This window comes from Lepidochelys olivacea, assembly GCF_965140295.1.
Source record: "Lepidochelys olivacea isolate rLepOli2 genome assembly, chromosome: 11".
NCBI classification, from domain to species: domain Eukaryota; kingdom Metazoa; phylum Chordata; order Testudines; family Cheloniidae; genus Lepidochelys; species Lepidochelys olivacea.
This window is the reverse complement of record NC_140421.1, coordinates 60,411,926-60,425,018: the sequence shown is the minus strand read 5'-3', so window position 1 is coordinate 60,425,018 and position 13,093 is coordinate 60,411,926. Positions and strand designations below refer to the sequence as shown.

General features: G+C 43.9%; 1 protein-coding gene across 3 annotated transcripts in view; it reads right to left on the bottom strand.

Moving 5' to 3' along the window:
* Nucleotides 1-1,607: 1,607 nt before the first annotated feature.
* Nucleotides 1,608-13,093, bottom strand: part of KIAA2012 — a 103,986-nt gene continuing 92,500 nt past the window's right edge. For all 3 annotated transcript variants that reach the window (XM_084644135.1, XM_084644136.1, XM_084644137.1), the window contains 5 exons: nt 10,957-11,333; nt 7,124-7,326; nt 5,081-5,253; nt 3,074-3,293; nt 1,608-2,522 (listed from right to left, as the gene is read on the bottom strand). In XM_084644135.1, coding sequence (XP_084500261.1) covers nt 2,363-2,522; nt 3,074-3,293; nt 5,081-5,253; nt 7,124-7,326; nt 10,957-11,333 — 1,133 coding nt within the window. In that variant the 3' untranslated portion in view covers nt 1,608-2,362. The remainder of the gene's footprint in view (nt 2,523-3,073; nt 3,294-5,080; nt 5,254-7,123; nt 7,327-10,956; nt 11,334-13,093) is intronic.

Sequence of the window (13,093 nt, the reverse complement as noted above, 5' to 3'; positions counted from 1 at the left end):
CATATGGTGAAGCAAAATACTGTTTCCTTGAGATGTTCTCTGTGTGCTTTAGCTATATCTTAGGTACTTACGTGCCTCTGTAAGAGCAGTATGTGAGCACCTCTCCAGCTTTCTAATAAATGCATCCTCACAACATCTCTATGTGGTAGGAAATGACCACTATTCCTGCTTCACAGGGGATTAACTGAGGCAGAGAGAGACTGTAGCACAGCTGGGAATCGTATCCAGATCAGTTGACTTCTAGACTAGCATCCTAACCACTGGACCTTTTTCCTCCCAATCTACATTTTATATCCTGATTTACATTAACTCCTGAAGTGAGGAGGGACTGCATAAAACCCTCTTTTGAGACTACTAGAGAGTCTTAGTTGGGTGGAGAGCTTGCTGCACATGGCCTTCTCTAGCTCACTCCAGTGAAGATGAAATGGTGAGGTCTTTTCTATACTAAACTTTTTTTCCCTAAAATTTCCCACTGGGAGTTTGCTCTTCCTTCAGCTGCATACATATGATGCTGTTGGGCAACCATGTTTTATCTGGACTTGCTGTGAGCAGTTAGATAACCTATAGTTAATATTCCTCTCCCACTGTGACCATCAGTGGAGCTGTACTGTTGGGAAGATTTAGGGGAGTGTACGCTATCATCTTTCTCACCCTCCTCCCCAAGACAAATCTTGGAAACTAAACCCTGGCTTCATGTAGAAAGATGCTAGATACTGTTCCAGTGTCTCTTTTCTCTATGATTTGTAGTATCTAGCAAAGTTACAAATTAAAGCTTCCAGGCTTATCTGTGCTAAACAATCTGTTACACTTTGGATTTAGCTGTGACACTGAGTATGTTTCACAGAGCTCTCTGTAAACTCAAACGTTTGTCCCTCTCCCCAACAGAAGTTGATCTAAAAAAGATAATCACCCATCTTGTCTTTCCCACGTAATCACGTGCTAGATACCTGTTTTGTGGTTTTGACGTGTTTTTCCATTGTTCCCTGGAAGGAGTTAAGTGGCATGTGGAAGGAGCATTTCTGGCAGAAAAAGGAGTTCTGTAGGAACAGAATTCATAAGTTCTTACGCGAGCTGCATCCAGGTCTCTCTTACCCAGAGGTGGACTAGGCTTTGTGCTTGCATGTTGCTAGGAAGAGGGAATCAAAGTGAAAAGTCGTCACCTAAATTCTGTCCCTTCCATTCAAAACCTCTTGATATTGTATACCATGCACAAAATGTAATACATTGTTTTTAAAAGCCTATAACACACACTGCATCTATGTAAAATAAGGATATATTCATTAAGAGGTCTTCTAATGTACAGATATGATGAAAAAGCTTGGAGGTGGATACTGTTTCATAATAAGAATGTAGAAAGGGAAAGTTATTTTTGTATATGGAGTATTTTTTTTTTTTTTTGAAAATCTGTGCTGTGTATGTCCAGCAAGTGAAAACTCCGAATTGCTGGTGCACAGCCAGACATGCTTATTAAGGATCAGCCACAGGCAATATATACGAACGGTTAAAGGAGCTACATACATTAAGACACCACTCACTACCTTTTTATTTATTTATATATATTTTTTTTTACAGGAAAGCTCAAGTCCTGTAAATCAATTTATTTTGCTTCTAGCACTAGTAGTTAATGCACATTTAATTCAACTGAAGTCCAGCTCCAATTCAGCAAGAGCATAAAAATATTTCTGATGACATTGTTCCAAATCTATTGAAAATGTGCGGTGTGGTTTGCACATATAAATTTAACTCTGTTATATGCTATAAAAGAAAACAATGCAGAAGAAAACATGATTAACCTGATTTTGAGAAACAAGAATTGTTCTCTTGGGGGTAGCAGTCTTTATTTGACGTCTTCGTTGGCTTCTTGGTATTGCATGATGCTAATATGCATAAAATCTAGCGGTTTCTGGATCTAATGAGCATAGGTAAGTCAGTTGGCCTGAGGATCCTTCTGCAAGTCAGAGAAGCCCTCATACCCTCCACAAGATTGTGAAAGCTACTGCCCTGCTTTTACAGAATGGTCCTGAGAATCTGGGAGGGGGCAACAGGGTAGGAGAAGTCTGCTCTTACAAGGTCCACAAAAGACAGTAGGGCTAACTCAGGCTGTTAATTAGGTTGTCTATTGGTTGACTATAGCGTCTTGAATGCTTGATTTCCCACCTATTGGATGAACATATAAAGTGTACTTATCTATTGAGGAAGTGGATTTAGAAGAGAAAATGTCTCCCCAAGAAGCAATAGGGAAGTCCTAGGCCATGTTTTATACTTCCCATTGGGTCAGACAAGTTCAAAGGAACTCTTAATTGGATTCAGTGAATTGGAAGAGTCCACTGCAATAACCCCTATCCTCTCAGTATCCTTACATTTATTTGTTTTCTTTTGCTGTCTCCGGGCCTATCATTTGGAGCAGCTGAAAATAAGAATAAACCCATGGCCGTGAAATTTGCTGTGTATGTTCCAGTCCACTGGCTTCCACTAGCAACTCCCGCTGGAATCGCAGGTGCTGCTCCAGAGCTTCTCTTTGCCTGCAAACAAACCATGCTAATTAAAATATTTAGAGATAAATGAAAGGAAGGCAGCTAGTGTTCCTTGATTCATTAGGAGTGGGCTAGGTCAATATTTTTTTCCTTAATAATTATAAACTCAGCAATTTAAATTCATGCTGGTGTAACTTTTTACTTCAGCCATACTACAATTTCAGCTGTAGTGGGAAACCTGGGCACTATGCACCATTTTGTAGTATAGATGGGATACTAGCTGTGTCGCTGAACTATTCAAAAACTTGGGATCCATGTAAAGCTTTAGCACGCAGTTTGGGGACGTACTGAAAACATGGTTGAGTTTTGTCTACACCACAAAGAATCATTTTGTAATTTGGAGTTCTAGAGTACACAGGACCAAACATTAGAATTTGAGGCTCATTACTGGAATTCCAGTGTGAATCAGTGAAGATATTTTCACTGACATAGTTCCAGCCCTAGTCGTGTTTTTGTTTAGATTGGCCCCAAGTGATGTTAACTACTGATGTGTTACTATTCAGCAGGAATAATTTCCTTTTCTGAATAAGGCTGTTTACCTGGCTAGAAGTTGTGCTTGTGTCTTTGCTTCCTCCAAAGCTAATCTAGCTGCTGCTTCTGCTTTCTTCCTCGTTTCCTCGGCCTCACGCCTTGCCTGTTCCTCCTCCTCCAGTTTCCTTCTCTCATACTCCAGGCGTTCTTCTTCTGCCATCTCTGCTAGCCGTTGTCGTTCCACCTCTAGCCACATTTCCCTTTCTTTCTGTTTGCGTTTTTCTGCCTCTAGGGGGTGGATGACCAGATAATTAGTAGCTGCCAAGATTTCCTATTTAGGAAATAAATCGTTGTTTAACTGTACTGAAAACCCAAAATGATATTGCTATTGCAGTATTGTCAACCCCAAGTGTTTTAAAAACCCCAGGCCCCTAAAATTGAGATTTAAAAAAAAACAACTTCTCATTCAGCACATTTTCAAGTATTTGTTTTCAGCTATGAGTGTTAAACAATTACTTACATTTTTAAGGCAATTCTCATGTAGTTATATAGCTCCAGGGAGCGTGGGCAGCCAGGAGGCATCGGTGGTGGTGGCGGCAGGGCTGAAGTAGCCCTAGCCTGCAGCTTCCTGGGCGGCGGGGGAGGGCTGGAGCCCTGAACCCCACCTGCGCTGGGCTGAAACCCAGAGCCCTGCATTGCACCTCAAGTGGGGATGAAGCCCCATGCCCTGAGAGTGACTGAAGCCCAGAACCCCCAGCCCTGACCCTCTATATAGAATACCCCAAAAAAATTTAAATAAATGGTATTCTAATATTGTTTAACTGTGTGATTAAAACAGCAATTAATCACGAATAACTTCTAAAATTTCACGATTTAACTTTTTTAATCGCATGACAGCTCTAGTGTTTTCATTCTCTGCTCTTGCCTGTGACCTGGGGTATCAGACCCAACCTTTGTATTTTTACAGGGCCTTTCTTCCAAGCATCTCACAGTGCTTTACAAACTTTAACATATTAATCACCTCAAGATTTCTGTGAGTAGTAAAGTACTAATTTCTCCCACCTGTAAAATACAGGTAATGAGGCACATTGAAGTTAAGTGACTTGCATAAGGTTATGGGGCAAATCACTGGCAAAGCTGGCAATAGAACCCAGAAACTAACGACTCCCTCTCACAGTAGTGCAAATATCAAGCAAATGGACTGGAGTGCATCACAGTTGATTTTGTTTGTTTAAACAAGATATGATGTTTCCAAAAAACTTTACTATAAGCTGAATTTCACTGTAAACAGAGAGGGCCAATATGGCAAAGCTCCCCTTTGCAGCTGCAGCTGGGGGTCTTTCTTCCACCCACCCCCTGCCACAGGGGGCACTAGCAGCTACACGAGTGCCTCTCAAAAGCCATGTCTTCACTTCCAGTGACAGCAGCTGCAGCCAATGCAGACGGTAAGAATTCCTTTGCCTCTCACGCACCCACACAGTAGTGGCAGCTTCTTTTCAGTCAGAACAGAGATGGGGGATGGTAAGAGTGTCCTTGGAATGAAATATTCCTAGAGGAATCAGAACAATGGACCCCACCACTGGGGGCATGAAATTCACTCCAACTGCGCTGATGCAATTTGGGATTTTCACTTCACTATAAGCAGGTTCTTCTATATTGTGATCAAAGGGGACAGACTGCTTGAGAAACCTCTTTGCTGCCTTGTTAGACACTAGGCCACCTGTAGTGAATTTCTCTGGATCCCTTATTACTAGAGCCATGGAGGAATTTTAATGAAGAAGCTCCTATCTCGGTACTTACATAGATAGCCCCTATCATTGTAGTACCTAGGTGCCTTACAGACATTAAATAATTCACTCTTTCAACACTCCCTGAAGAAGGGGAGTATTATTGTTATTATCACTATTGTGCAGATGATGAGGAATAAAGAGATTAAGAGACTTGCCAAAGGTGTCTCAGGAATTCCAGGCAGAGCCAGGAGCTCCTGAGTCTGAGTCCAGTGCCTTGACCAGAAAACCACCCTTCTGGGTGAGTTATCTGTAGATACAGTAAGTTTTAGCCCTTCTTTAGAGCACCTGCACGTTCTCGTTCCTCCTGCTGTCTCTTCTTCTGCACCTCCAGAAGTTTTCTTCGATATTCCTCCTGCTGCTGTCGGATACGTTCCTGTGCTGCTTTCTCGTGTTGTAGCTTCCTCGCTGCCTCTTCCTCCTGGCGCTGGTGCTGTTCTTCTAGTGCCTGTTTCCGTAAACTGAAACACAAATTATTAATTGATCGAGCACTGAGGGCCTGCTGAGCACTCTTCATAGATCGTAAAAAGAGCAGGTTCCTGGCCCAAAGATCTACAAATGAATACTATGTAGGAGAAGGGATGGTTAAAACAGGACAGAGTGGCTGATTACTAATGTCAGCTTGGTTCCACAAATTTGTTTAGATTTCTTTAAAATACATAGTTTCTACTGTCTAATTTAATCTTCCTTAAAATGTAATTTTTTTCATAACTGCACTCAAAAATACAACAGTGTAAAACTTCTGAGTGTGCAAGTCCACTCAGTCCTTGTTCAACCAATCGCTCAGACAAACAAGTTTGTTTACATTTACAGAAGATAATACTGCCCTCTTCTTATTTACAATGTCACCAGAAAGTGAGAACAGGCGTTATCAGGCACTTTTGTAGCTGGCGTTGCAAGGTATTTACGTGCCAGGTATGCTAAACATTCGTATGTTCCTTCATGCTTTGGCCACCATTCCAGAGGATATGCTTCCATACTGATGATGCTTGTTAAAAAAAAAAAAATGCGTTAATTAAATTTGTGACTGAATTTCTTGAGGGAGAATTGTATGTCTCCTGCTCTGTGCTTTACCCACATTCTGCCATATATTTCATGTTATAGCAGTATCGGATGACCCAGCACATGCTGTCCATTTTAAGAACATTCACTGCAGATTTGACAAAACGCAAAGAAGGTACCAATGTGAGATTTCTAAAGAGATCTACAGCACTCGACCCAAGGTTTAAGAATCTGAAGTGCCTTCCAAAATCTGAGAGGGACGAGGTGTGGAGCATGCTTTCAGAAGTCTTAAAAGAGCAACACTCTGATGAGGAAACTATAGAACCCAAACTACCAAAAAAGAAAATCAACCTTCTGCTGGTGGCATTTGTCTCAGATAATGAAAATGTACATGCATCGGTCCGTACTGCTTTGGATTGTTATCGAGCAGAACCCATCATCAGCATGGATGCATGTCCCCTGGAATGGTGGTTGAAGCATGAAGGGCGATATGAATCTTTTGCGCATCTGGCATGTAAATATCTTGCGACGCTGGCTACAACAATGCCATGAGAACGCCTGTTCTCACTTTCAGGTGACACTGTAAATCAGAAGTGGGCAGCATTATCTCCTGCAAATGTAAACAAACTTGTTTGTCTGAGCAATTGGCTGAAGAAGTAGAACTGAGTGGACTTGCAGGCTCTAAAATTTTACATTGTTTGGTTTTTTTTTTTTTTAGTGCAGTTTTTTTGTACATAATTCTACATTTGTAAGTTCAACTTTCATGTTAAAGAGATTGCACTACAGTACTTGTATTAGGTGAACTGAAATACTATTTCATGTTTTTTTTTACAGTACAAATACTTGTAATAAAAATATGAAATATTTTGTAATTGAACTCAATATATTTGAAAATGTAGAAAACATCCAAAAATATTTAAATAAGTGGTATTCTATTGTTTAACAGTGCAATTAATTGCAATTAATTTCTTTAATCATACGATTAATCATTAATTTTTTTAATTGCTTGACAGCCCTACTTAATATAAAATATAAATATAAAAGAAGGTTCCAGAATATCTCATCTGTGCTGCTTTCTTCTACTGTTTGGAAATGCAGTCAGGGAGTATTGGTATTATAAGAGGATGCCCAACCTTGAGATGTCTTAGTGTGTTCCTGGTGTGAGAAGTGGGATATTTGGAGAGAGGTATTTCCTGATGTATGGGTAGATGGAGTTTGCCATTTAAGGAACACATCAAGCACTTAAACCTCCAAAGAACAATCATGCTTTTTATGTTGCCATTCAACCCAAATATTTCCTTTCCCATCTGGAACCTTATCCCCACTAACCGTATCTCCTCTGCCCTTCTCTTCTGTTCCTGTTCCAGTTCTTCTTTTATTTTTTCCATACGCTCCTGCTGCTTTTGCTGTTTCCATTTCTGTTCCTCCTGTTCCCTTCTTTTCCTCTCTACTTCTAGCCGTCTTCTCTCTGCCTTCTCTGCTCGCATTCTGTCCCGTGATAATTTCTCCTCCTGCTGATTTCCAGGGAGATCCTGAATGGATAGAAGGAAAAGACACCTACTAAATGAAGTTTGCACTCTGCTAATTGCCGAATGGTTCATTTGTTCAATTGATAACAATGGGATTCACAGTCCCTGAAATGGATGCACTTTATATGAGATTTACATATCCTAGAGTACATTTGCCTTACCTGGGACACTTATCGTTAATGTGATTGACTTTACCTGTGCCGTTTACTCTGAACCGTAAATATACCTCTCATTCCGTAGGTGACTCCTAGCGGGTGCCTTGCATTACGACATCTGATAACTATCACAGGGCTCCCCCATAGTTTACATTCCCCTGATTTTTCACCATTGTAAACCAAATTCTATGAAGCTCGGCTCAGGTTCAGATTTCTGATACCACCTCCTCTCTATTTCTTTGGGAATGCTTTGACTGTCCAAAAATATGTTGGGGGGGGGGGGAGGAGGAGGAGGAAAAAGGACTGGGTTTACTCCAAAACCCTGAAGCCAGTTGTCTTGCATTGTCAGGAAATTGATATGAATGATGTGTCTCATAGTTGCAAGGTAAAAGAATGGTTATAATGAAAATAAGTCTAAAAATACTACACCAAAAATGCAAGGATACGAAAGGTCTCAACATTGAAGCCTGAGGATACAGAGTTTCTAAACCGAGACCCAGACTCTTAATAAATTCAACACTCATCAATAACATAGTATTGTAAGATTTGCAATGCCAATTTGGACCACTGGCTTATCAAGTCCACTATCCAACTTCTGGCAGTCGCATCAGCTATAGCTGATGCTTTAGGGAGATTCTACCGTATCCATAAGGCACTGGTGCAGCCCTGAACGTGGGTTAGGGAAAGGGAATCTTTTCTGACCCTATGATGATCAAGAGGATATCTTCAACATGGGTGTAGACCAGGGGTGTAGACCGAGGGCCACATTGGGGAATAGAAATTGCATGGCGGGCCACAAATGCGCACAAAATTGGGGTTGGGGTGCAGGCTCTGGGGTGGGGCTAGGGATGGTGAGTTTGGTGTGTAGAAGGGTGCTCTGAGCTGGGACCGAGGGGTTTGGAGGATGGGAAAGGGATTGGGGTGCGGGAAGTGGTGCAGGTTCTGGCTGGGGGTGTGGGCTCGGGGGTGGGGCTGGGGATGAGAGGTTTGGGGTGCAGGAGGATGCTCCAGGCTGGGATTGAGGGTTTTGGAGAGTGGGAGGGAGATCAGGGTTGGGGCATAGGGAAAGGCTCAGGGGGTGCAGTCTCTGAGTGGCGCTTACCTCTAGCGGCTCCCAGAAGCAGTGGCATGTCCCTTCTTTGGCTCCTATGTGGAGGTGTGGCTAGGCAGCTCTGCGTGCTGCCCCATGTGCAGGCACCACCCCTGCAGCTCCCATTGGAGTGTTTAGGAGCCAGAGCAGGGTCACGCCACAGCTTCCCGGAGCTGTGTGGTGCAGACCCTGACCCTGCGCCCCAGCTGGAGCGCCGGAGTAGCCCCTTACCCAGCACCCCAGCCGGAGTGAGGCCGAGCCCCGTGGTGCAGCCCCCAACCCAGCGCCCTGGCTGGAGCGGAGCCAGGCTATGTGGTGCGGCCCTCAACCCAGCGCCCCAGCCGGAGTGGAGCCAAGCCATGTGATGTGGCCCCTGATCCAGCATCCCGCCTAGAGCACCAGAGCGGGGCTGAGCTGTGTGGTGTGGCTCATGGGCTGGCTTAAAACGGCTCATGGGCCGTAGTTTGCCCAACCCTGGTGTAAACAGCTGAAGGCTCAGTGAGGCTTTGCCTCCCCAGAAAAATTAGGGATTACATTAATAAATGAAGGAAATACTGAATTTGGAACAGAAGCTTATTCATCTTTCTATTAAAAGTGGACAAATTTAGTTATGCTACAGAACTGCTCATTGAAGTGATAGACAGCAGCTATTATTTTTTAACTCTAGCCTCTCCAAATAAAATTTTTTGTCTGCACCTGTTGAAGCACAAGATTCAGTTATTCTTCACAGTCACATGATCTACTATCCCTTTAAGGACAGGCCTAGGCCTGCTCATCCCTGCTCTGAGTCCTGCCTTTGAAAGACTGGCATTCTGAAAACTGTAGTCTCCCTAGGGTTATAGGACTGTAGGCTACTACAAAGCATGCTGGGAAGTGGGAAGGAGTGCCAAGGAACATAAGCAACACTCAGACGTGTGAGTGAGCGAGGTTGATTGATAGATATCTGATCTGAAACCTGGTGCAGGGTTTTCCACTAAGAGAGCCTAGGGGAGCTGTGGGAAAGGCCCATCAAGAAACAGAAAATAGAAGAACCTGGGAGGGGTGAAACAAGAGAAGGAGAGAGCCTGGGACAATACAGTCCGGGGCTGGGCTCAAGGCTCAGTGTTGACCCTGCTAGGGCTTCCAGAGAGGGTAGAACTCTCATCAAGGGGGCAGATCACAGCTGACACTGGGGAAAGGACAACTGAGCCTGCTTGACCCAGAATGAGAGGATTAATTGACTTCATATCCTTCCATGTTCCCCAGGCTTCTCCTACCAGCCTGGGGACGACTGTTTTTGAAAGACAGTGGTCTCTTTCCCATAGCAGGAAGGTAAAGAATCTGTTATATTTACTGCAGCAAACATAATCACACATGTTGTTATTGGTCATAATATTATGCAGCCTTTTAAATTCCTTAGCTACAGTATTTAATGTTCTGGTGGCAATGAAGCCCACAAGCTGACTACACTGCTATATTTCCTTTTGTTTATTCTAAGTTCACCAGCCATAAATCTCACCAAGTGATTGCTTGTTCCTGTAATAGACAGGGACTGCCGAGAGGTGAATAACCTGCTGACCTGCAATAACCAAAAGGTCTGGTCCTTTAAGGGGTTTGGGCTGAGCAGCAGAGTGCTAGAGAGCTTGCCACTCCAAGTAGAGGAATGAGCAAAGCCACATGATGGGGCATCCTGTGGCTAATAGCAGGCCCGCAGGAAAATGAGCAGCTGGCCGTTTAGTCAAATGGGGAGCCAAACAGGGAAAACAGCCTTGGGAATCAGTCCTCTATCAGGAGCGGATGGGCTGGTGGGTGGGTAGGAGGGTTGGCAGTCAGAAATAAGCCTTTGGAAGGAGAATCAGAGTAGCTGAAATGATGGACGGGCAGTAAGCCCAGTTGTTTTGGGTTCCCAGGCCTGGGAGCCTGTAGAAGAGGGTGGGCATGAGCGTGGGTTCCCTCAACTGCTGCAGAGGACTAAGAAACAGTCTGCAGTGCCATCTAGTGATGTGATGCCGTGATCAGGGAGAAGCTGGAGGGACTGAGCAGAGCCCCAAAGGGCTGGAGCTGAGCTCAGGAGAATGGCAGAGTTGGAACGGAAGAACAATGGTGAAAGAGAAGACAGGTGTTCTATAAGGCAAGGCTGGGCCCACCCTGAGACTGGGGCAGAAGATTTTTGTTTTGTGTCTGGACTTGATACACAGGAAGGGATGGGCTTGTTGTGATCTGCTAGAGGGCTAAGTCACCTCAGTAGCCGAACTGCGTTGAGGGTGAGAGAACCATGGAAGATGAAGGAATCTGAAGCGGGCCCTGAGCCAGACCAGGTAGGTCCCTATTGCAATCCTAGAATGTAAAAGGCAGTTCAGTGAATCATTCTTTCTATCTCTGACCATAAGGGAAAACCCCAGTTCTTACCTCTGAAACCTCATTGCTTATGCCTGCATCCAATTCAGTGCCACTAACTGTGGCGATTATTGGGCAAGTCTGAGTAAATTTTTTGTGAATGGGAACTGGACTAGACCCAGAAGGATTGCCATAATCCTCAAAACAAAACCGAGGGCTCTCAGGAGAGAGCAAATGGTCCTTAATAGGAGAGCTGGAGGGAGAAGGGCTGCTGTCATCACGTAACTCCTCATCTCCAGCAGCCGCACTGCTCTGATCAGCTTCTTCTGCTTCCTGCCCTCCTTCCTTATGCTTTGGTTCTTGGATGGTCCCTTGTCTTTTGACTCTAGTAGTCTTTTTCCTGAGAGAGGATGTTCTTTTCTCATCAGCCTTTTTCTGTTTTGGTTTTCCTGTAAGACATTAATTCCAAATCTTGATTTGTGTCAGCCAAGGGTGTGCACAAGGGGGGGCAAGCAGGGGCACAGAACTCCTCCAGCCCTGGGGCCATGGTAGGGGTCCAGAATGTGTCCCTCCAAAAGCGGTCAAATTTTTATTCCTGCACACGTCCCATGGTGTCAGCTGATACAGCCAACCCACTGTAACCTGATCTCTAATCAAGTTGCAGAATGTTTTCCAGATGTCACCAATATTGCAGGTTTCAATGGTAGCTGTGTTAGTCTGTATCAGCAAAAAAACCGAGGAGTCCTTGTGGCACCTTACAGACTAACAAATTTATTTGGGTATAAGCTTTTGTGGGCTAGAACCCACTTCATCAAATGTATGAAGTAAAAGATACAGGAGCAGGTATAAATACATGAAAGGATGTGGGTTGCTTTACCTAGTGTTAGGTCAGTCTAACGAGATAATTAACAGCAGGATACCAAGGGAGGAGAAATAACTTTTGAAGTGGTAAGAGAGTGGCCCATTACAGACAGTTGACAAGAAGGTGCATCCGATGAAGTGAGCTGTAGCTCACGAAAGCTCATGCTCAAATAAATTGGTTAGTCTCTAAGGTGCCACAAGTACTCCTTTTCTTTTTGCGAATACAGACTAACACGGCTGTTACTCTGAAAGAAGGTGTGAGTAACAGTAGGGAGAAATTAGTATTGGGGAAATTAAGTTTAGGTTTTGTAATGCCCCAACCACTCCCAGTCTTTATTCAGGCCTAATCTGATGGTATCTAGTTTGCAAATTAATTCCAGTTCTGCAGTTTCATGTTGGAGTCTGTTTTTGAAGCTTTCTTGTTGAAGAATTGCCACTTTGAGGTCCGTTATTGAGTGACCAGAGAGATTGAAGTGTTCTCCTACTGATTTTTGAATGTTATGATTCCTGATGTCAGATTTGTGTCGATTTATTCTTTTGCGTAGAGACTGTCCAGTTTGGCCAATGTACATGGCAGAGGGGCATTGCTGGCACACGATGGCATATATCACATTGGTAGATGTGCAGGTGAACGAGCCCCGGATGGTGTGGCTGATGTGGTTAGGTCCTAAGATGGTGTCACTTGAATAGATATGTGGACAGAGTTGGCACCGGGGTTTGTAGCAGGGTGTGGTCGCTGGGTTGGTGTTTTTTGTTGTGTGGTGTGTGGTTGCTGGTGAGTATTTGCCTCAGGTTGGGGGGCTGTCTGTAAGTGAGGACTGGCCTGTCTCCCAAGGTCTGTGAGAGTGAGGGGTTGTCCTTCAGGATAGGTTGTAGATCCTTGGTGATGTGCTGGAGAGGTTTTAATTGGGGGCGGTAGATGATGGCTAGTGGCATTCTGTTACTTTCTTTGTTGGGTCTGTCTTGTAATAGGTGACTTCTCGGTACTCTTCTGGTTTTTCAATCTGTTTCTTCTTTTCACCAGGTGGGTATTGCAGTTTTAAGAACGCTTGATAGAGATTCTGTAGGTGTTTGTCTCTGTCTGAGGGGTTGAAGCAAATGCGGTTGTATTGCAGAGCTTGGCTGTAGACAATGGATCGTGTGATGTGGTCTGGATGAAAGCTGGAGGCATGTAGGTAAGTATAGCGGTCAGTAGGTTTCTGGTATAGGGTGGTGTTTATGTGACCATCGCTTATTAGCACTGTAGTGTCTAGGAAGTGGACCTCTTGTGTTATTTCTCCTCCCTTGGTATCCTGCTATTAATTGATTTATCTCGTTAGACTGACCTAACACTAGGTCAAGCAACCCA